The 23,515-nt window shown below is 36.8% G+C and overlaps 1 protein-coding gene across 1 annotated transcript; it reads right to left on the bottom strand.

The window, feature by feature from the left end:
* Positions 1-3,193: 3,193 nt before the first annotated feature.
* Positions 3,194-18,238, bottom strand: LOC140135834 (uncharacterized). Its single transcript, XM_072157464.1, has 10 exons — positions 18,075-18,238; positions 16,895-17,095; positions 16,034-16,155; positions 14,041-14,222; positions 13,452-13,614; positions 11,675-11,731; positions 9,567-9,738; positions 7,713-8,255; positions 6,519-6,610; positions 3,194-3,326 (listed from the first exon to the last, which is right to left on the bottom strand). Exons 1-10 carry the CDS (start codon positions 18,080-18,082, stop codon positions 3,211-3,213), a joined length of 1,656 nt encoding a protein of 551 aa, XP_072013565.1. The 5' UTR covers positions 18,083-18,238; the 3' UTR covers positions 3,194-3,210.
* Between the last annotated feature and the right edge of the window lie 5,277 nt (positions 18,239-23,515).

Consider the following 23,515-nt stretch of genomic DNA (forward strand, 5'->3'; position numbering starts at 1 on the left):
CCCTGCCAGGACACAGCAGATAGGCCACCCTCTCTATTTATAATTAATTTACATTGGCCGTGAGACATTTACGAGAGAATAAAATCATTACGCGCTCAATTCGCCGGCAGATCCATCATGAGCTGTTGTGGCGTGTGGTGGTGAGCTGAACGACATGTTATCGTCAGTGGGCGCTGGTTCGAATCCGAACGGTTCTGATTTTTTCTCTCCTTTATTATAATGCTAGTTTGTCTGAGCTCCATTTCTTTATTTATTATATACCGGTATTTTCTCAGGCATGTATCCTCTGGATCCTCGTATTTAATATTTAATTTTTAATGTCTCATATTGACTGATGTCATGCTAGGACACAGCAGATATGTCGCCCTCTCTATTTATAATAAAAGGAAATTAATACAGAGCCTTTTAAACAGCGCTAAATAATGTTCTGTCTTCGTCATCTTTGTCACATAAGTTGATATTTTATTTTTAAAATGAAGCAGGAAAAAAAATTACATTGTGTGGAGCACACTTCTGGGTCAAGACAAAAGTGGTGTAGTATGCTCCTACGGTGCTTCAGCAAAAGACTAACACCTACGATCTTGATGGTTAGTGCTACCTATAATAGAACACTATTCATTTTGTCACCAAGCTTGGTGATTTTTTTTGCACCTTCTGATAAGATCTTGATTTTCCCATTACAAAATCAATGTCATTTGTGAGTAGGTCTGGGGAACCCATAGCCTAATAATGTTGGAAACATCTTGCCAGATTTTATAGGCTACAAATACATTTTTTTCTTTGGTGTGAAAAATAAAAGGCACCATGAATTCATAAATTCTAGAATGATACAAGCAAACAAACAGACTGGTACCGATATCTATTAAAGTGACGAGAAATAATTCAAAGTGGTGTGGTAGTGTTATCAAACTACATTCCGAGGATAAACCTTGGATCACTCCTGAGATTAAAAACCTAATCAGGAAACGTCAGGTAGCTTTTGCTGAGAAGAAAATGTTTCTCTGGCGCTTTCTCCGCAATAAGGTTAGTCGTGCCATTGATCAAGCGAAGAAATTTTACTACAAAGATCGCATTCAGAACCTCAAGTCAAGTGATCCATCAGGCTGGCATAAGGGAATCCAACTAATAACTAACAAATGCCAGAAAAGGCCAATTATCTCAGTCCCTGGTGTCCAGCAAAATGATGAAAAAGCAATTGCAAGGGCTATAAATGATAATTTTGCCTCAGTCTCACAAAGTAGACCTCCAATCAACCCACAGGAGCTGCCTGCCTTCCTACCTGCAAGATTGCCACCTCAGATCCAGGTATGGGATATGTACAATGCTCTGAAAAAACTGAATGTTAAAAAGCAGCAGGACCTGACGGTCTTCCTGGGAGGTTGATTAGTGAGTTTGCCTGTGAGTTTAGCATCCCAGTAACAGATATATTCAACTCATCTTTAAAAGATGGAATGGTCCCCAAGTTTGGAAAGATGCAACAATTGCCCCAATTCCAAAGGAAACCCCTGCTACAATCTCAAAACTAAGGCCAATCTCATTGACTGCCCTTTGGCAAAAGTATGTGAGGGGTTTGTTGCAAATTGGGTGCTTGATGATATTTCTAGTGCAATTGACCGCAACCAATATGGTAGTATCAAAGGGTCGTCTACTTCTCATTGTCTAATTGAAATTCTTGATGTTTTTTTCAAAGGTACAGACAAAGGAGGAACTGTAGGAACCCTAGTTGTGACGGACTTCTCCAAGGCATTTGATTGCATCGACCATACTTTAGCTATACAGAGACTCTACGAGCTTGGTGTCAGAAGCGAGTTACTGTCATGGATTATTAACTTCCTCACAGCTCGTCGTCAACGGGTGCAGTACCACTCTGCCCTGTCAGAATGGGAAACTCTCTCATGTGGTGTCCCACAAGGCACTAAGCTGGGCCCCATCATATTTCTTGGTGTAATCAACAATGCTTCTGAGGAGTCTCTGACTAAAAGCCTTAAGTATGTCGATGATCTCACCCTTGGAGAGGTTCGTCCTGCTAAACAAGTCAGCCAGATTGGACCTGATGTTCAGGACTTGGATGCTTGGGCAAAAGACAATCATCTCAAGCTCAATCCGAGTAAGTGCAAGGTGATGCAGGTTTGTTTCATGAGGGAACCACCCGCCCCTCCTAGTCTTCGCATTGCTGGGATTGAGCTTGAGGTGGTGTCTGAGACTAAGCTCCTGGGCCTGACTGTCCAGTCCAATCTTGGCTGGCAGTCTCAGGTTAACAGTATGGTATCAAAAAGCAGTCGAAGGTTGTACATGCTCTCACGTCTCAAACGCTTTGGTGTTCCAACTGGTGACCTAGTCTCTGTTTATATTGGTTATGTTCGCCCAACATGTGAATATGCAGCCCCTGTCTGGCATGGTAGTATTACTAACGACCAGGCACATCAATTAGAGCGCATCCAAAAGAGGGCTTGCCGCATTATCCTTGGTGCTAATTACTCATCCTACACAGATTCCCTTGACCAGTTGGAACTCCAAACTTTGAATGATAGAAGACTACATCTCTGTACACAGTTTGCTCAAAAATGTGTTGAATCTGATAGGTACTCAGAATGGTTTCCCCACAATATAAGGACCCACAATATGACCCTTAGGCAGTGCAATAAGTATCATGTCCCCAGAACCAAAACAAAAAGATATGGGAACAGCTCAATACCCTATCTCACTCATCTACTTAATTAGTGCATCTCATCATGTTCATATTCAGCTGGTGTGTTTAACTGTGATTTTATGACAGCATTTTATCTTGATGTATTGAATTTGTCCCTTATAATTTGGCTGGTCCAAATATTTATGTGCAATATTTTGTTATGTTATTTATTAATTACTGTTTTATTAAATTAAATTCTTTAGTGCATCTGTGGTGTGTGGGGGTGTGTGTATATGGAGGGCTGATAGCTCGGGTGTGAGTGTATGTAAGGGGTGTGTGTATGTAAGGTGTGTGTGGAGAATGTAGGGGTGTGTGAGCTGTGTGACTGAGATTTTGCCTCATCAAGTGCAATTAATTTCTTTGAGTAATTTTATGGTGTTTTCATGTATATTTTATATGTTTTTTATGTCTTTTAATGTAAACATTGCAAATGTAATATTTCATGTAATTTGGCCTACGGGCCACGAATTTGAAATAAATTTAATCTGAATCTGAATCTGATCTGATTTATTATAGTTGTATCAATGTTTGACGTTTTTCTTTTCGTGATATCGGCGACAACAGCAAAAATCCATTGTCTCAATAAACGAGAGAAGACTGGCACTGAAAAAGAGTCCAAGAGCACCTCCCCAGTCACCTAACGACATAAAATTTATTTAAAGAACACATTTTTTTAATTCTTATATTTATACACATTAATGTCAATAGTGCATCATGATATTCAGCCATATGCAAAAATGAAGAGAAAAAAATGATTAAAGATTAAGAATTTGCCATTTGTCAATACAATTAAGTAGTTCGATGTGTTTAATAAAATACATAGCCCCCGCCCCTCCTCCCAAAATTTTCTGGGATAAAAAGTACGGGATCAAATCAAAACTCGACCGCCGGTTGCCCGCCGGTTCCGGGCGGTTTCGTCCGGTTGTCAGAGGTCATTGGTATATGAATATTCAAGAATGCATGAGTAGCAACTGCCGGTTGGTTTAAGAACATAACCGGAGAGATTAACAAATGTCGATATGTTATATCGCGATCACAATAAAGCATACATGAAATTTCACGGTCACAATCAGGTCACAATAGCGCATACTTGAAAGTATTAGATGGTGATCGATTTTTCTTAGTCATGTGTCAATTGTCTTGTTGCAAAATCAAATTAAATTTGAATTGTTTATTGTTTATTTCTTCGATTCTTCCTATTGTACTAAATTGAAATAGAAATAGCTTGAAATCACTCCACTCACTGGATAATACCAACCGGTCATGTTAACCAGGGTGTGACGACTGACCTCATTATAGGTCTGTCACACTACGACGGACTGGATCAACGTACATCACCGAATACAAAAATATTTTATTCGGTGGAAAAATCACCAGTCCGGCAGAAGATTCGGTGGGATTGTGGGTCCGATTCCCGTTCGTCTCTCTATGCGTTGTGGCCGCTAATAATCCTACAGGCGTCTTATATCCGATCGTTCAACGTCCGACAAATGACCGGATTTGGGGGTCCGATTCCCGTTCGTTTCTCTATGCGTTGTGGCCGCTAATAATCCTGCAGGCGTCTTATATTCGATCGGTCAACGTCCGACAAATGACCGGATTTGGGGGTCAACGTCCGACAAATGTCCGGATTTGGGGGTCCGATTCCCATTCGTCTCTCTATGCGTTGTGGCCGCTAATAATCCTGCAGGCGTTTTATATTCAATCGTTCAACGTCCGACAAATGACCGGCGAATCCGTGGCATGTGGCACCAACAGGGCCGTCCACCCTATCAGAAAAGTGGGGGGAGGAGAGGGTGTTTGAGAGGGGTTTTGACCCCTTAGAGGCAGTGACGTAGCAAGCACTTTTTCAGAGGGTGAACAAAGTGGGGAAAGACAACTTTTAAGGGGGCAAACTTTGACGAAAATGGTCAAATATTGGCTAATAAGTACAAAAGGGCTACAAATCTGATATATCAGGGCAATCAGCGTCCGGGGGCAATAGAGGTGAGAAACCTTTGGACAATGAAGGCCCAATTGAAGCCATTTGTCATTTTTTGGATCAATTTTAGCACTATTAATGGGTACTATTTTAGTTTGAAACAGCCACAAATTGGTGAAACGAAAGCCTAATTGAAGCCATTGAAAAGTTTTCACCATTATTGTATAATGTAAACAATTGTTTTAAAAATAACACGTGGATGTCCATAGCAGAAGCAAAAAGGAAGACTTGTCCAAAATGAAGGTCCAATTGAAGCCATTTGCATGGGGACTGTAGGGCCTATTTACATTATTAGGCCTAGGCCTATTGTGTAAAAATTTAGTTTTAAAAATGGAAAATTTGGAAATTTTACACTATTATTGCCTTAAACAAAAAAACAAAGAAGGCCCGAACTGAATTTGCAAAATTTAAAATGTTACACTGATCCACTGACACTTAGATATAAGACTTCCGGTAAAGCATGCATGGATTGATATGTTAAAGTCAGTAATAGACCTAAGTCCGTCTTCAATACTGACTTTCTACGGTGACAAAATATCACGGGCCCTACATATCGACGGGCCGGCAGTAATTTTCACAGGTTTTTGGGCCAAGGAACCACATTAAAACACTGCCTATAATAATCACAGGCCTATACTTAGGCTTACTATATACTATCCTTGGCCTACTCAATAACGTACAATTTAACCTTTTCCTACTTTCCCACTTTTTTCTACTTGTCAGTCACTAAAGTATTGGGGAAATATGATATTGCGTCACACACCTTCAGAAAGCCCCCCCATGATCGATGCACATGTTCGCCATAGGCCTACATCCGGCACAAGCGCCTGCGAAACCTTGCAAACACCTGCGGTATATAAACGAAAGAATAACGAACAAATCCAGGGTATATATACAGAACAGTACGAACACACATCGGACAACTTCCGAACATGTGTATTCGGCACACTTCGTTTCAAGTTTTGTGCATGCACAAAACTTGAAACGTATTGTCGACGGACTAAACAAACATCACCTAACACGAAGCGCATTTGGCGGATAATAGCAGGACATATGAAGAACATAAAACGAACATTGACGAACACTAACGGATTTGCTAAAATACCATCCGTTTCTTATACGGAAGACCAATCCGGTGTAGTGTGACACTAACACGGTCTGGGTCAACGTACATCACCGAATGCAAAAATATGCTATCCGGTGGTGGAGGCCTCACAGGAACGTATTTGCAACGAACACGGGCCGAGTGCAACGAACAAAGAACGAACATGAACGAAAGTAGAGCGAACAAACTCCGGCAATATGCAGCACCATACGACGACACACATCGGATAAATACCGAACATGTGTATTCGGTACACTCCGTTTCAAGTTTTGTGCATGCACAAAACTTGCCGACGGACTTAACGAACATCACCTAACACGAAACGCATTTGGCGGATGATAGCAGGACATAAAAAGAACATAAAACGATCATTGACGAACAACAAGGGATTTACTAAAATACCATCCGTTTCTTGTACGGAAGACCTATTCGGTGTAGTGTGACAGACCTATAATATTCCTGTGGATATCTAGAATCGGACGGAACCGCCCAGAACCGGCGGGCAATCGGTGGTCAAGTTTTGATTTGATCCCTAAAGTGTCCTTACATGACCAAAAATGGGACAAAAAATTGACAAATGGGTCGAATATTTGGCTTTGCCCCTTATATTAAAATACTGGTTACGCTCTGTTACTGTTTCTCGACACCAGGCTGTGTTTAGCTGAGTTTAACTGTATTTAGAGAGTCGGAATACAATAATTAGTACTAACAAAATATATACTTTGTGGTGAAATTGTACTTACAAATGAATTGAAAAATTTCGTAGTCGACTTGCTCTGTGATATGTTCCACTTTCGGATCTCCAAAGAATATATCGACATGGACCATGTTATCCCTATGAATGAATAAGTGAACAGGGTAAATCACTGCAAAGTATTTTGATATATCGTAGTTACGGGAGCATTAGAAGGGTTGCGATTCCACACGCCTATGATAACCCAGGTTTCGGCGAAAAACCGAGTTTCAAAAACTTTGCTTTGCAAATCGAAATACTTGTGATATAACCTGGTTTAACAACATTTGATTAGCTAAGTTTTTGAAAACCTGGTTTCTCGATCGAAAACCAGGTTTCTCGACCGCGAAGCAAAGTTTTTCGAAAAACTTTGGCTCTCAAATCAAGAAACTTTTATTAAATACAAAAACAGGGTATATCGATCGATTCTCTCTTTCATTGGCGAAAGGTATATATGATTGACGATATCCAAAATTATATCCCATGGATACCACTGTAAATTTGTATAATCCTTTGAGTACAAAATCCTAGCACAGATGACAATTTACAAAACGTGCTGCTTTCACCATACACTTACTTTCTTCAAGAACAGTTTATTATATTTCTACTTTTCTGCTTTTCTACTTACATTGACAGACGTGTTGATTTATAAACCAGACTTCAGCAAGTCCACAGAAAAATATATATCTTTTTGGGAAAGATTTGCACTTTGGCGTACACCAACTCTCCTTCGTTCTACCTAGACTAGCTATGCATAAGAAGAGCTATGCATAGCAAAATTATGTGAAGCACAGACTAATGAGACTTAGTTTCTCGCTCTTACACACTCCCTATCTTTCAATGTTGGAGGGTCTAACGGACATGTTGACAACATGGCTTGCAATGGTCCAACATTGAATTGGGAGACCGGGGACAGAGATATACCAAAAGTGTGCCAACTCTTTTTTTTTTCAAGATTGTAGGTGTTTCGTTACATAGGTAACATCGCAAAATTAGTTATGGTCAATAGAGCTCAATGGCGATCGATCTCTTTCAACCTGTTACCTAAGTAAGGAAACATCCAAGATATTCTTACTTTGTATGATTTTTCAAAGACAAAACATTGAAACCATTTTTACGATGTTGAACCCTGCATGTAAATCCCATAAAAGCATTTGACCTTTCCACTTAAAGCTTGGAAATGAAAATAACATTGCGTACTTACCGAAGGTACTGTGTTGTCAACCCTAAGAGATCTGTGTCTTCATATAATGCTGTTCCTTGTTTGAGAAATGTATCGTAAGTACTTTTATACACTTCTTGAACGCCAGTATAAAACGCACCTTCAACGTTATAATCGTAAAAGACAATATCTATAAACGCGTCAAAAGATATATTTCGTGTTTTGGAATAATACTCCTGCATAAGACCCTTTCCAAAACGATCCTTCAATAGTCCAGAATGTACATAGATATATGTTAAAGTCCCCAATATTTCCTTGTAGATTTCAGAACCGTAAGATGCGTTAGTGGAGCGTCCACCATAATATTTTACTTCATGAAAAATGTGTTCAACTAGGTTATAATACAGATCATACTGCATCGACCAGAATATATTGGTCACGTTATCGTTGATGAATTCAAAAGACTCTGGAAAGGAATCCTGAAGGCTTTTACCATTCTTGTCTCTTTTGGTGCTTAACCAGATCCGAATTTTATATTCCATGAATTCCCAGGATTTAGCCCCAAACGTTCTGTAAGCACGGCCACTGCAAACAAGTAAAAAAAATGTGCTATAAAACTATTACTATGACGATAAAGAGTATGGACCCAATGTTGATCCCTGAGGTACACCAACCACAATAGCTTAATTTTGTTGTTGATAATCATTATGATAAACGATAATAATGATGACGACAATGACGAGGTCGGTGAAGATGATGATGATGATGATGATGATGATGATGATAATGATGATGATGACGATGACGACGACGACGACGACGATGATGATGATGATGATGATGATGATGATGATGATGATGACGATGATGATGATGATGATGATGATGATGATGATGATGATGATGATGATGATGATAATGATGATGATTATAAAGTCGTTTGCCTCTTTATCTTAGTACACGGTAGAGGAGAGTAAAAACAAAAATTACTGTCGTTTATTCTCTAAATATTGGAGACCCTTCAACTATGAAGTTGTTCTAGTGCAATTGATTTCAATACATGCACTACAATAGTGAAAATCATGTTAAAGTTGTCATATTTGACAGATGAATTGTACTTATACTATTATAGTGCTAATTAATCTAGGCTATGGAGGCATTTTAACAGTACCCTCAATCTAGTAGAAAAAGTCATTTAACTTTGCACAGAGGATCAAGTTCAAAACTACTCAGACCTATTCAAAACTTACACCATCGTGATCCACGGGTATAGGATTCAGAAAAGTATACTTTGACTTATCTATGATGTACGGTTATGCAGTTATGGGCAAAAGAGTAACATTGTGACGTCATAGGTGCAATTTTGCCCCCGCTGGGGGTTAATGAAATTTGCTCTGATTTTGATGAAACTGGTCTCAAATTATTTGTCTTGTTGCAAGAAATCAGAAAAAGGACAGTTTTAACTGTCGTGGGTGCTTTCTTGGCCAGGTAACACAACAATTTGTCAAGGTCAAATTGATTCAATTACAACTCAATGCGACTCAATAGGTATTGTCGATTTTAATGTGTTTCTGAGGTAATGAAACATCCTACACTATTATTTTTCTGATTTATCATGGAAAGGCCAGTTACTTGAGATGATTTTCAACAAAATCGGAGTATTTTTCAATTTTTCTCCATGTGATGCCAAAATTAGATCTATGACGTCATAATATTACATTTTTGCTCATAACTCCATAACGGTACATCGTAGATAGGTCAAACTATATTTTTTCTGAATCCTTATGACTAGAGGAACACATCCTTATGACTAGACATTGCTTGTGTTTTTAACCGAATCGGGGCAATATTGAACTTGACCTCTGTGTGGTCATAAGATATTTTACAATGACTTACATGAGTTTTGCTCTAAAAGCTTCTTCGAGGTAAGTCGTGTCGCTGAAAATTTCCAAGGAAAGAGCGACACTGTACGAAGGGAAAGTAGACTGTGATACTGTCGTCATATATACAGTCTGTTTACAAGAGTCCTCGCAATCACAAACAGCGTCTTTGATTCCGTTAAATTCATCTGAATAATCATGAATAAAACAACGAATTTATCTGAGTCAGTAATAAAGAACAGATGCTATAATAAAACTTGATGCTTTTAGTGTGGGGTTTCTATGGTTCCATACCACTAATTATCTAATACACGGTTTTCAATAAGAAAATTGCTAATTTCGGGCGGAATTTTCTCATATACGTAGCTCTCACAGTTAAACGCCACCAATATCAGGTGAAATTTGATGATTTAGATGCCAAATGATCAAAAACTCACCATACGTAGACCAGACCTCAAAGCTGAAAGTTACAATTAGGTAGGGCGAATATTTACTAAAAAGGGATGAATTTTGGTAATATTACAACAAAAAATTAATGTCGTATAATGAGAGAAACTATACCATTTCGAAGCAAAATGTACTTTTATGGCTGTTTTTCCATGCATCGCCCAGGCATATTAGTGGTTTATAACCCTATAGAACTAGATTTTGTTTTCGTTTGCAATGCAAAACACATACTTGTTTTGCGGATTTTTTGGCAATTGACCGACTCTTACAAAAACATTAAAATATCATGATGCGACATTAACATGTGTAATCCTTGGCAAAAAAAAGAATTTGAAGGGAAATGGGTAATGTTATGTCATAGTTATATTGAATGAACATTATACAGTAGGCCAAAAAATTAGTGTATCAGTTGTGTTTATCCCTGTATATCCTAAATAAAGACAAATATGTCAAAATTAAAACAAACAGCCAATACCTGTACTCATTAGCTCTGATTTAAGACCTTATTTGTTGAAATTGGTTGAGAATTAAAGAAACGGTGATATAAAACCGAATGAAGAAACGAAATCAAAACTTGCACTTTTGTGTTTTAACCAATGAAAGCACGACGCTAGTGTTAACGTGCTTATCAATGGAAGCACGGCGCTAGTTCTCTTGTTAGCGAATGCGTTGTGTACAAATCAATATGGCATGCAATGGAGCAAACTGCAACTTTTAAATTGGAATCTTCCTTGGGTTTTGGATCGTCATGTCTTTATTTCTTGAACAATTTCAACAAATGAGGCCTTAAATTCGAGCTAAAAGATTCATCTGTTGGTTTCTGGTTTCAATTATGACATATCTGTCTTTGTTTAGGATATACAGGGGTGAACACTGGTACCTTAATTTTTGGCTTACTGTAGAACATTAAGTTAGTGGCTATTTTATTTCTAAACCGCATTTTGTCCAAATCGCGCTTTTTTTGTTGTCAGAGATCATTCATCCAATGTCGACTTATTTTTTGATTTCTTGTCTCCACATGACCCCTCGTTATATGACCTCTCATTATATGACCCCTCATTACATGATGCAAGTTGGGTGCCTAAACACCTTTGTTTCTAATGGACATTTTATTGTGAAATGTCATTGTACAAGGAATATATTTAAAAAAAAATTCCACATAGCCCCCGAATGAAAAGTATTTAATTATCTTTGTAATCACTCAAAAAGCATTTTGTGTGAATTTTACATTCGAACTAGATGCTATTGAATTTTTATGAGCCTTTTTGTATTACATGTAAAGTCTATGGGGCTGACGATTAGAAATGGACGGTAATATTGAAAACCCCTCATTTTGGACCATTTTAGACACTAAAATGACCATAAAAAAGAATAGCACTTAGTTCGGATGTAAAATTCACACAAAATGCTACCTGAGTGAGTACAAACATTATTAAATACATTTCATTCGGGGGCTATAGCAAAAACAAAAAGTGTCCTATACGTTAATGGTTATGGAACAAAGGTGTATATGGAAGGAAAGTCGTCTGCTGAAGATGGGTCCAAAGGGTACCGAAATAGGAATATCTGGAATGTGAAAGACACCTATCTAAACACTTTTCTAAATGACTGTGACAATCCTAAGTTTGGAATGTTTTTTTTTTACTTTTATTTCAAATATCAGCGATTCTTGCATACCTCTCGCAACATGGAAACACTCTATCAGCTCTCGTGGATTGCAAAATGGTTCACTACCTGAAAAATGAAATATATATAATTTTTGTAAAAAGCAATAGCTTTAAAACAAAATTCAATAGAATTCCAAATTATCACATTCAAAATTAGTACATCTTTCGTGAAATATTAGGACGCATCAACTTCCTCAAATGTTACGGTGATCACTGGTATAGGGTAGTGGCCAATTGATGAACTCATGGTCATCTCCGACCGAAAGTAGCATGATGGATTTTTAAAAGTTATTCGAAGAGCTTGTTGCCAAAAAGGATTAAATCCACTAAATTGAAATTGTGTTATTTACCCTCGGTAGTTTTTGAAAATTTCGGAAATGTTCGTAAATTTAAATATAATCTACTTTTAAGCCAAAATGGTGCAAATATGGTGCTTTTATCGTATATAACATTGATAGAAATATTCTTAATAAAATAAAATCAAGAAAAAGTAAAATTAATGGGATTATTTTTTATATTGCAAACAAACGAAATAGTCTGTTGCTTTTTCAACAACAGCAAAAAAAATATGTCCAAAATTGTCAATAATTGTTAATAAAAATAAACAAATACATAGAAAATACAGTGAAAATATAAAACCTGAAACCAAACAGGTTTTAAGCTTAACATAATTATAGTATCTTTTATATGAAAATAAACTTCACCACAGAAATGCAACAACCTTATTTAACTAAATGGATTTAATCCCTCTTGGAAACAAACTGTTCATTTATTGAAAAGAGTTGTATCCAAGTTAGTCATTGAATTTAAAAGCATCTCGGCACAGCGTCATCATTCCTATAATCTTCTTGTCAGAAATTGCCAAGATACATGTAGTAGGGCGAGGCGAATCCACTAGTTCTACACACATGGCGATTTTGTACCGCCGTGGTTAATAGTTTCGAGATATGGGGCTGAGCGACTCAGGCAAAGCACACCACCTGTACGATATATAGATACGTTTCATTCCCACTGCGAATGCCATTCGTCAGCTGAAATAACTAATTTTTACGATCTGCGCATGCTAATTACGCATCTTCAACGTTACCAAGTTAAGAAAAGGTACAGACTGGAATTTTAAGGCACAGATAGGAGCTTAACATATTCTTTCAATACATTATATCGAACTGCAAGTCAATCAATAGGTTTTTACCTATACCAAAAATAACGGGGTATATTCAAGTATTTGAGATATATAATCATATATTGAATATCAAAAGAATATACCCCACCATACATTTAGTCAAATGACGGTCGTCACTAGCTTAATCTCAATGCAACCCAGGATTTGTGATGAAGAAAAGGCATATTGTCACTTGCGTTTTCAATACTATACAGACATTGAGACACTCGACGTCCAACAATAGAATTTTGCCTGGATATTTTGAAAGACAACTCAAAGCTGAATTAATTACATTATGAGCTATAAGCGATTGATTTTTAGCCAATGATTGGTTTTTAACCAATCGCTCACCGAGCGCGGAGTATGAATTGAGCTTATCTTGAAATAGCAGCAGCCGGCAGAGCCTTGCTGCATGCCGTATTTATATTGGTTCGTTCACTGCCTATACACAATAATTATTTACCTGGTGTGAACGATGTGCTCGGTTCAAGTAAAATTCGTATGCAAAGATTCAGTACGTGAGCCTTGGTATATGATGGAATATATTATAGAAATTATCTGTAAACGCGCTCATAAAAAAGGATTTTCGATGCTCGTCTGACTGAAAACTGGTGACAATTCTTACCTGGCATGTAATAGGTCCTGCATTTACAGCTTTTGTTTTTGGCTATGAAGTCTGTTTCGCATTCCAATAAGCATTTAGATTTGGTATAATTGCCTTTCAGATATGTTGGTTTCAGCGTTCCGTCTTCTACGCAAGTTCCATAGGGTCGGGGCAAAATGACCAGCTGCAAATAAGGGACAGAGGCTCATATGTGGTGTGATCAAGCAAAATCAATCTGAAGTAGGACATATTCAATTTTCAGTTTCTTATGGGATTGTAAAAAGCATTTGCAAAGCTGCATTTTGCAGAAAACCCTATTGAATTTGAGCAACCCCTTGTGACTGATTTAGCTTGATTACACCACTGTTTGTTTCGTCACAGATTGACCATCTTGTAAGAATAATACCAGGAATACATAGTTTCACCTGTTCTGGAATAGGTTCATTTGCAGTCCAATTTTCAACTTGAATGTTCAAGAAGCATATCTATTAAAGTACTCAAACAATGTGGTAGTCTCTACATTTCGGAGCACGGTGATTTGATGAGCTAAAAATGTGGATGAAAATCATAAGCTTTTTATTTTCAATTTTGTCACTGGGATACTATTTACCATTCTGGTTGCTATGCGTACTGCAGAATGTGTGCCAAGCTCTAATTCCAAACCAAAATCCTGTAAATTTGGAAATTCATCTTTAGGATGAACTAACACTTTAAAGCCTGCATTTTCACGAGGTGCTGCTACATGATGTATTTGTTCCGCATCAAGAAGTACGCTTAATCCTCTGGCCTGACCTAAATAAAAAATAAAATGAGTATAATTTAGTGATTTGCTAAGCCAAACCTCATCAAAATTGGGAGAGGGAGTTGGACTGTATGTGTACTTGGTACCCTCGCTCTCGCAAGCTTTCTCCGGGATCTCCGAATTCCTTCTGCTTTCAAAATTCGTGTTTAGTTTTTTGGGTATTTAAAAGTTTCTTCACCCAATGGACTTTGGGGAGCTGCACAGATAAGTAGTGACCCGGATAGAGAGTTCCCGTGTTTTCAAGCGGAACGGACTACAATAGTGCTTATAACGTGATTCGAACCGCCGTATTCCTCATTCCTTTGATTTGGTCAATGACCCTATTGGTGCTACATTCTACAAAATAACATTTGCTAATTATTGCGCGAGTGTTGGTATTCTGAAAATTGTAAACGGAGTTTAGGTTTCCCTCCAAGATGGCGGGTAACCCAAAACACGGGAACTCTCTATTGGTGAATGTTATAATCTAAATTTGACCAACAAAAATTGGGAGCGTAGCAAAGTTATGCAAAGAAATGTTTTGTAATTTTAAGGAGGGAGTTATTTCTTTTGAACCCTGTATGTCAAAACTACTATGTGTTAATAATTAAATTTGCCCGTTAAATTCTATATCATCGTTTATGCTGTTGTTTATGCCAATATGGTCAATTTCTGATAGACGTGCTTTCTCTAAAGAAACATATGTCATGACTATTATGTGTTAATAATTCAACAATGTTGTCGCTCAATTTGCCTGCTAATTTCTACATAATTTATATTGTTGTTTATGCCAATGATGTTAATCATTTCATATATTTATAGTTTTGTTTTTCATTATGTTGTTATTCAATCACTTGCTGCCATATGAAACCCAAACAGTCAAGTCTCTCAAATCAGCCTCTAATCACACCTTTTCATATTATACTCCCAAAATCTGGAATTCATTACCTATCAGGTTATCTAAATCTCTTACTTTATATTAATACTTATGTTCCAAGTATGACATCACTGTCCTCAGATCTCTGTACCCGGTATCTTGTCACATTGTTTTACTTTATCTGGGATTATTGAAGGGGCTGAGCCCCAGACTAAAATTATTGAGGGGGCTGAGCCCCTGCAAGCCCCCTCCTTGTTCCTAAGCCTATGATATAGATATAATACAAACTCCGTGCGCGTCACTTATGTGCGGACTTTCTTTATTTAAGGTTTTTATTATAATTATTGCTAAAACTATTGAACTGTGTGGGAAGAGTCTAACTGAACTCACATCTTCGTCTTCTGTTTTTGAGTCAAATCAAAATACAGTTTCTTAAATATTCAAACCCCAGTGGTTGACTAGCTTTTACTAGGGGACGGTTTAAGGGTAGACTAGGTATTGTTGGTCGAAAATAGATTTTCATTATCTAAATCAATATATTATTGAAAAATTACACTTTGATGTTTTGCAAAAGTTCATTCGACAAATCATATACTTTAAAAACTTGCTTGACTTATTGCTGTTAACGAGTTATGTACGTTTTACAAAAGTGTTGTCGTTTCAGCCTTCCTTACAACATAACTCAAGAACCACAGAACCTACAAAAGTATATATATGTGATATTTGCATTCTTCTACATCCTCGCTATGAAATGATCAATGGAATTTTTGCCAAAGCACACTAACATTCGCAAGATGCTGTGAACTACCAAATCGCAACAGTTTGAACTAGTTGCTGACCTCATTTAATTAACCAACATTAAATAAAATGCAACAAAGTAAACCAAAAATACTAAATGACTCCAAATAATATTTCATTATAATGATATGACGTTAGAACATGTACCTGGCGTTTTTACTGGAAGTGATTTTCCTGATAAAATGGAATTAAATGTATAACATACTCCATAATTCGTCACTGTTGTGGTGAAATTCGCAGGGCTACACTCTTCGCCATTAAAAAGACATCTTTAATGAAATATATAGAATATGATAATGATAATGATAATAATAATAATAATAATAATAATAATAATAATAATAATAATAATAATAATAATAATAATAATAATAATAATAATAATAATAATAATAATAATAATAATAATAATAATAATAATAATAATATTTGAACTAAAATCTACAAACTGTACTTCCGTTTGTTAGGGGCAAAGTTTCACGATCGATCCTGAACGCATCATCAGCCCTACTGATCTTCTTGCGGTAAAAGATCAAGGACCTATGTAGCGGATGTTGTTATATCACAAGTCACCTTCGAGGTAACCTAAGAGGTATATTCCTGATCGACAAACTGTAGGCTCCGTCCTAGTTATGACGTAGGCCGCTTCTTCTATTAAATTTAGGTTCCTCCCGTTTCACATGAATCGCTTCGCCCCTCTCTAATACCATCTATTTTCTCTGTCCAAGATTTTAACATTCTTGTTGTCAAAAGCTATCCAAAAACGGTATAGACGGCCAAGTCTCCACAAACCAGTGCTGGCTCGTCTATGCTGGTACTTGCGTTTTGCAACAACATTCCCTCCACAGGTCAATGTCCCACTCAAAAACGTCCAGTTGCCTAGATTGTAGTTCAAATATTATTACTTGGATGAATGATAATCTTCACAAAGGAATAATATTATAAACTATTCATTATAAGAATATCGTAAAACAAAACACGGGATTGCTCAGCACTGAAAGTACTCACAATTTAATGGTGTCATTCTTTTCGTGTCCGTTTTTCAGAATAAATTCATAAAGTGACACATTTCCTGCGTAGTTATCAGGAATATCAATGTTTTCGTTTCTGTTTGTCAGTCCAAGTTGACTAAAGAACTTTCGAATTTGGAGCAAACCAGTAAACCAAAGGTCTATCCAGCCACCGTACTCGTGTGCCAATTTATCCAACCTGCGTATAAAGAAAATGTTGATATAGTTATTTGGTACATGAAGCTATACCCGGAAATAATGATGCATTATTCAAATTCCGTTTGTTGTTCGCTCTGTAATGCTCTGGAGCAATAACAAAATGCAACAGTTGTTTGATATATACAACATTCATTGTGACCATTTCAAACAACTGTTGCATAATAATTATGTTGTTGTTAATTGGCATTTAATTTAGCATGTACGTTTAAATTGCTTTTGGAGTCATATATTTTGAACAAAATGTACATAATTACGTTACCTTACATGGACAGTATTTTTGATATTACGATGAACAATGATTGGTTGAATGGAGCCAATGGGGGATGGATGAGGCCTCAATAGAGGTTTTCCGTGTTCTATAAGCTGCATATCCTATCAACGACTGCTATACCTTGTTTAGGACTTTCAAAAGAAAGTACATGCATGTGCAACCATGACTGTTTCAAAATAGCCCGCCAAAGTCATGCAGGTAACTCCGAGGTCGTGCATTGAATTGGTTTGATTGAAGAATACTACGGGAACCAGCGCCTTTTGTTAGAAGTCACACATGAGTGAAGTGGATAACCTCTATTCAAATAATCCGTGCACACTTGCATTTACCTCTTGTGTAAAATGGAAGCTTTTGTAGCTGGAATGAAAAGCCGACGATCAATTGACAATTTTTTTGACCTTTCATATTGAAGAAATAGATTTTTTCCCCAAAAGATCCAATTTTTCAGGTTTTTGGCGTTTCATCCCAGCTACATACAGTTAAATACGTGTCATTAAATTTATACAATTTCAAAAATATTAATTTTTAATCATTTACCATAAAATGTGTATTATATCGCGAATTTGAAAAAATCAAAATTATTATATTAGGACATTCCTTATTTAAAAAATGCAATTCGATATGTCTGAGGTCCCACAAAAATACGTGTGAAAACGCCGCTATCCGAGCCCTTAATGATTTACAATACCTGAACATATTCGTGTTACAGAAAGTTACAGCTGGGAAATCCAATTCGTCTTCGTATGTATAGGCAAATTTGGTGTTAGTCGGTCGCTCAATGAACTTTTTAGTAGAACGGAATATTTGGTACGTCAATCCGGACAATGCTACCAACACCACCAATAACCAAAATAATCTGGAAAGGAAAAAAAACCGTCACTACAAAATCTAATGCTTCCGGACATTTGTCAAAAAGTCTTGTACTCAGTCCTCACACAGATGTCATCAGCTGAGTTTAATCATGAAGTAAAATATAGATGAGTTGACCTCAATGTTTATCAACAAAAGGCAAGGGATTGGTATATTGATATGCGTGAGCGAGCTGTATACAACCACTGCACTGTTCAATAGCCTTATTGTCAAGTGGCGGGAGTTTTAAATCCACGGGACCTGAACAAATAAACCCCCCAATATTTTGCCAGGGGGGATGGTCCATGCAATCATCCCCCCCCCCCAATGTTGAGACCTGTATATGGGTTTCTGATCAAATTATTATTATTATTATTATATTTGGCCATTTTAGCCCTAAAATTGCAAAACTTTCCGCGCTACGCGCGAATTTATCACACTTTTGCACCATATTTCACCAATTTAGCATCAAAATGGCAAAATTTTTCTCGCGCTTCGCGCGCATTTGTTCAATAAACTTAATCTGTCGCCAAAAAGTGCTGCTTTTTTCCAACCCCACCCCCCCCCCCAATGTCAAAAAGAAATCTACGCCACTGCCAAAAAGGATAGCCGCAGTTACTAAGCGCATTTTTGATGGTGACTTTCTCTTCTTCCTTGTCTCGATCTTCAGTTATGATCTTATTTTTCCTATCCAAGAGCGTGCGAACAACACCTAATTTCTGGTGTAGCGGATGGTGAGAGCTGAAATTAAGGTACTGGTCGGTGCCGGTGGCTTACCGATATACCAGTAACCTGATTTGACGATCTCCTGAAGAAACTAAGTGGCAACCGAGTTGCTAAGCAACAACGAGTTGTACACAGAAGGTCGTCACAACAACATCTGTGTTGACAAAGAAATCTGACAGATTTCGAAACGTCCACAGTAAGTGCTGTTTTATTGGACTAGAACTATGAAATTCGTCTCTATTTTCAATGACATAGTTCAGTAGTGCCTCTATGTATTATCATGATCGTGATCATATTCCTAGAGGCCACTACAAAGTGAACTTGAGGACATGACTAAAAGCTTGTTAGCAAACATAATAAAATAATTGACATTCGTTTACTTCATTGATATGATTAAGTGCATGAAGGAAATTACAGACTGTCTTTCGTATTTGCTGAAGCAATTAGTCGCTCACGGTCATTACTTCAACTGTTGAGTTGTGACACAATTTACTCAATGCTGAGTAAAATATTTATGTAGTGTACCCCACGCCATGTACTACATGAGCAAAAATGAATAGCAGTGGGCTTCACTACCCCTCCAACCCTTGAGGTTTGGTCCAGTGTAATAACTGGATTTCTTGCCCCTATAATATACATAACCTTTGTTACCAGTTTGTTATTATTTTTGGAGAAAAATGCAAAAATAGTCACATATTTATCAAGGGGTGTAGTATAAACGATTATGTTTTGAATATTGAATAGGGTATACCATCACATTTCTTTGGCCCTATATCTGTGAGAAAATCGTTTGTCCTAATTCGATACACGAATGAAGAAAGGACCCGGGCATATTGGGTTATTCCAGTTGAAATCTATACACCCCTATGGAAGACACGACTAAATTATGGCCCATAGGGGGTGTATGGGTTTCAACTGGAATAACCCATTAAACGAGTGAACAAGTTATGAATAATCTTACCTTCTGAAAAAACTGCCTTTTTGTCCAATATATTTCAAACCTGAAAAACTGGTTTCTTGTGTGTACTTTATCAAACAAGATGAACACGAATTATCACCCAATTCCGAATTGTGTTCTTCTGTCTCAGTTTGCTTCATTATGTCCATCGTTGACTGCATCTGAGCTTTCTGATCGGGATATGAATTGTATGTTGAAAGTGCCATCGTGTGTCGTAAGAGGCTTGGTCTTCGAACTTGGTGTTAAGTTTACCTCTTATAATAGAACCGTTGAATATGTGGGTATACATTTACTATGAAGAGTTTAATATCGCGTATGTTGTATGTTTAATATTTTGTTGAAATAAACTTGTAAACTCGTAAACTATAATGTAAATGATGTAAACGATGCTGCCCACTACACATGTATGGCGTTCATGAATCATGGCTTTTCAACATTGATGTACAACTGTCAATTTGGTATGAAGAATGAGTTGAATCAATTAAGAATAAAAATAATAGACCATCAAAGGTAGTATGCTGTTCATTGCACCAAAGTGTTTGCCTAGGAAGCTGTCTTTGGCGTGTCATCATAAACCAAGTAGTGGCGAAAGCAAATTATCGGTAAAACAGTAAATGTCGTCATGCTGGATGAAGTAATTTATCTAATCAACGCATTACAGCGTATAGCACGTGGAAATATTAGATATACAGGATTTATAACACAAGGTGATATCGAATTGAATCTATGAGCTATGTATCCAAAGCGAGTGTCTATTATTAATAACATATGGACCAGTCATGGATGCGCTAATATGTGACCGTACAGCACGAATGAGCCGTAAATTGTATTCTGAGTTACAGTGTAAAATGTGCATGAAGGTCGTATTCATCAGTAACTCAAGTTGCCGCGACAATGTATCTCATTTCAAGTGGTGGGTTACAAAGCATTGTATTTTGTCTAGGTATGTATAACCAACAATTAACAATGAGAGGTCATTCCTGATCCTCGTTGACTTAGGGATGATTTGAAATGACCGCCAATTATGACTGTTTGATATTTTTTATCCGTAATGTGGAAAAAGAGACACATGTAGAAACGAAAAAAGCTACCATTTTGTTGAAGGAGCAAAGTTCAACAAAACATAACCCCGTTTCTGGATATCGTTTGAAGTCAAATGATATACCATTTTAAAGCTTATGATATATATTTTCTAAACACAAATAAAACAAAATTGACAGGGGGAGGAATTTAAGGCTCATTGTTCGTGTACGGTCACATATGCTTATGAGTGAGAGTAATCCTAAACAGGTAACAGATAGCCTACATCAAAATCTGTACAGAAGTCAAGGGCATCAGCTATATTGATTTTTGACAGGTTTCCGTCATTTTCGTTATGTGTTAGACTGCAATAATAAGCGGCATTAAAATTTGCAATGCATTGTGGGACAGTTTTTGCAGTCTTGGGGCATTACCCTCTGACCTATCGGGATTTTTTTTGTCCGTATAAACCGATATTTAAAATGTTTTACTACAATAAAACTTGTTTAAAACAACATGATTATGTTAATTAATAAAATAATAATTACAGCCATTTTCCCGATAGGTTAGAGGGTAAAGTGTCCCAAAACTGCTCTCAAAAACCAGAAGTTACAATGCCGATTGGGCTTATAAATTGCTTGATTCTAGAAGTACTTTGAATATACGCGAAATCTACACGAATATGAACTCAATGCGTAAAATAAATTACTCATAATGTCGTTTAGGCTAAAGCTATGCATCATGTTGATTAGGAAAATAATTTAGAATGAAAACATTAACATTGAGTGCTATTTGAAGTTATCCTTAAAAAATACTCTTATGCATTAATTGCACGACCAACTCGAGGGGAAAATAATTTAGAATAAAAACATTAACATTGAGTGTTATTTAAAGTTATCCTTAAAAACCACTCTTTGCATTAAATTGCAAGTATACTCGATTGTAGAAGTCGCTAGATAGAGAAATACTTGACCCTGTAAATTATACAACATGTACAACGCTTTGATCCACAAGCTTTCGATTTAGAGATCCAATGATCGATCCCTGGTTTAAATCCTGATCAAGGATGCTCATTAAGGGGGTATTACACCCTTGCCCAATTTTGTGCCTGTTTTGGCATTTTCTCAAAAATTATAGCGCATTAGTGACAAGTAAGATATGTATATTACAGGGGAAAGGACAACAACTACTGCACTGGAAATTTTATTTCAACACAGACAACAGTTGTGGAGTTATAGTCAAAAATGAGGGAAAACCAATATTTGATCAATAAATCAATAACTACTTACCTTGAGTTGTTGAATTTTCAGTGCAGTAGTTGTAGTCCTTGCCCCTATAATACACATATCTTACTTGTTGACGAACGAATATAAGTATATATGCGCTATAATTTTTGAGAAAAATGCAAAAATAGGCACAAAATTGGCCAGGGGTATAGTACCCCCTTAATTCGTCGGCCAGCTCAATCAAAAGAATAATGACAATCTTTGAATCAGAGAAGTACGGCATTCTCTTGATCTGATTGACGCGCCCGTCCTGCTATTGACATGCATCCACGGTAGTTTGACGGGATCATTTATTAGTTTTACAAACAAAAACTCATGTACAACCAAATTTTAGGCTTAAACAGTTAAATGTGATATCATGCTAATGTATACAGATGCTTTTTCAACTTTTTTCAACTTTGATTTCCCCTCTTTTACAAAAATTATTCACTTTTATAGCATTTTTATAGCTTTTTCGGATATAAAATGTATCTATTGATGACAAAATTGATGGCGCTATTTAGTTACTGGAAATTACTCTTTCAAGCTTTTAATACAGATAATTCCTTTTGTTTGATGAAATATGTTTATAAAATTTCCTTGTTGCTTGTTTCACCTATTCCAGCTGTTTTAATGACAGTATTAATCACCTACCCCTTGCAAATAAAGAAATATGATTTAGGATAAATAGCGCCATCTATAGTTTGCATTTAGTTAATAATGAAGCCAATTCTATATGCATCTAACAACCGTGATCACGGTAGTCCGGGCTTTGATGAGTGCCGCTCTGCACTAATCGTTTCCTTGACGCGTAATCAGCCGATCAAATTACCGGTTGTTGTTCCCGTGTTGTTTTACTTGTCAGACAATTGAATAAGCCAATCCAAACCTCACTTCCGTGTTTACGCTGTGTACGTTTACAAAATGTAAAAACAAATGCCTGCTTTTCTGCCAGCAAGTGTAATTATTTTTTGCGGTAAAATACTTGAGTCCCAAAGTTACCATTAAAATACGTTTAATATACAGTAAAATTCGGTCAAACGTAAATATACATTTTTGCCATATTTGTTTTAAACGGTCGTTTATTTTGACATGTAAATTACAGTTATTTTAACAGTGAACGTAAGTAGAGTCATATAAATATAAATGCGATACATTTTACTTAGAAACGTTATTAGAAAAAATCGGACTATACTAAGATGAGTTTGTAACAGGCGAGAATTATTTGGGTTTTGTTACCGCGCAAGTCAATAAAGTCCCAACTTATGCTTGCGTAAATTCACAAAACCGCGAGACAAAGCGCAGTTCGCG

This window comes from Amphiura filiformis, chromosome 16 (assembly GCF_039555335.1).
Source record: "Amphiura filiformis chromosome 16, Afil_fr2py, whole genome shotgun sequence".
NCBI lineage: Eukaryota > Metazoa > Echinodermata > Ophiuroidea > Amphilepidida > Amphiuridae > Amphiura > Amphiura filiformis.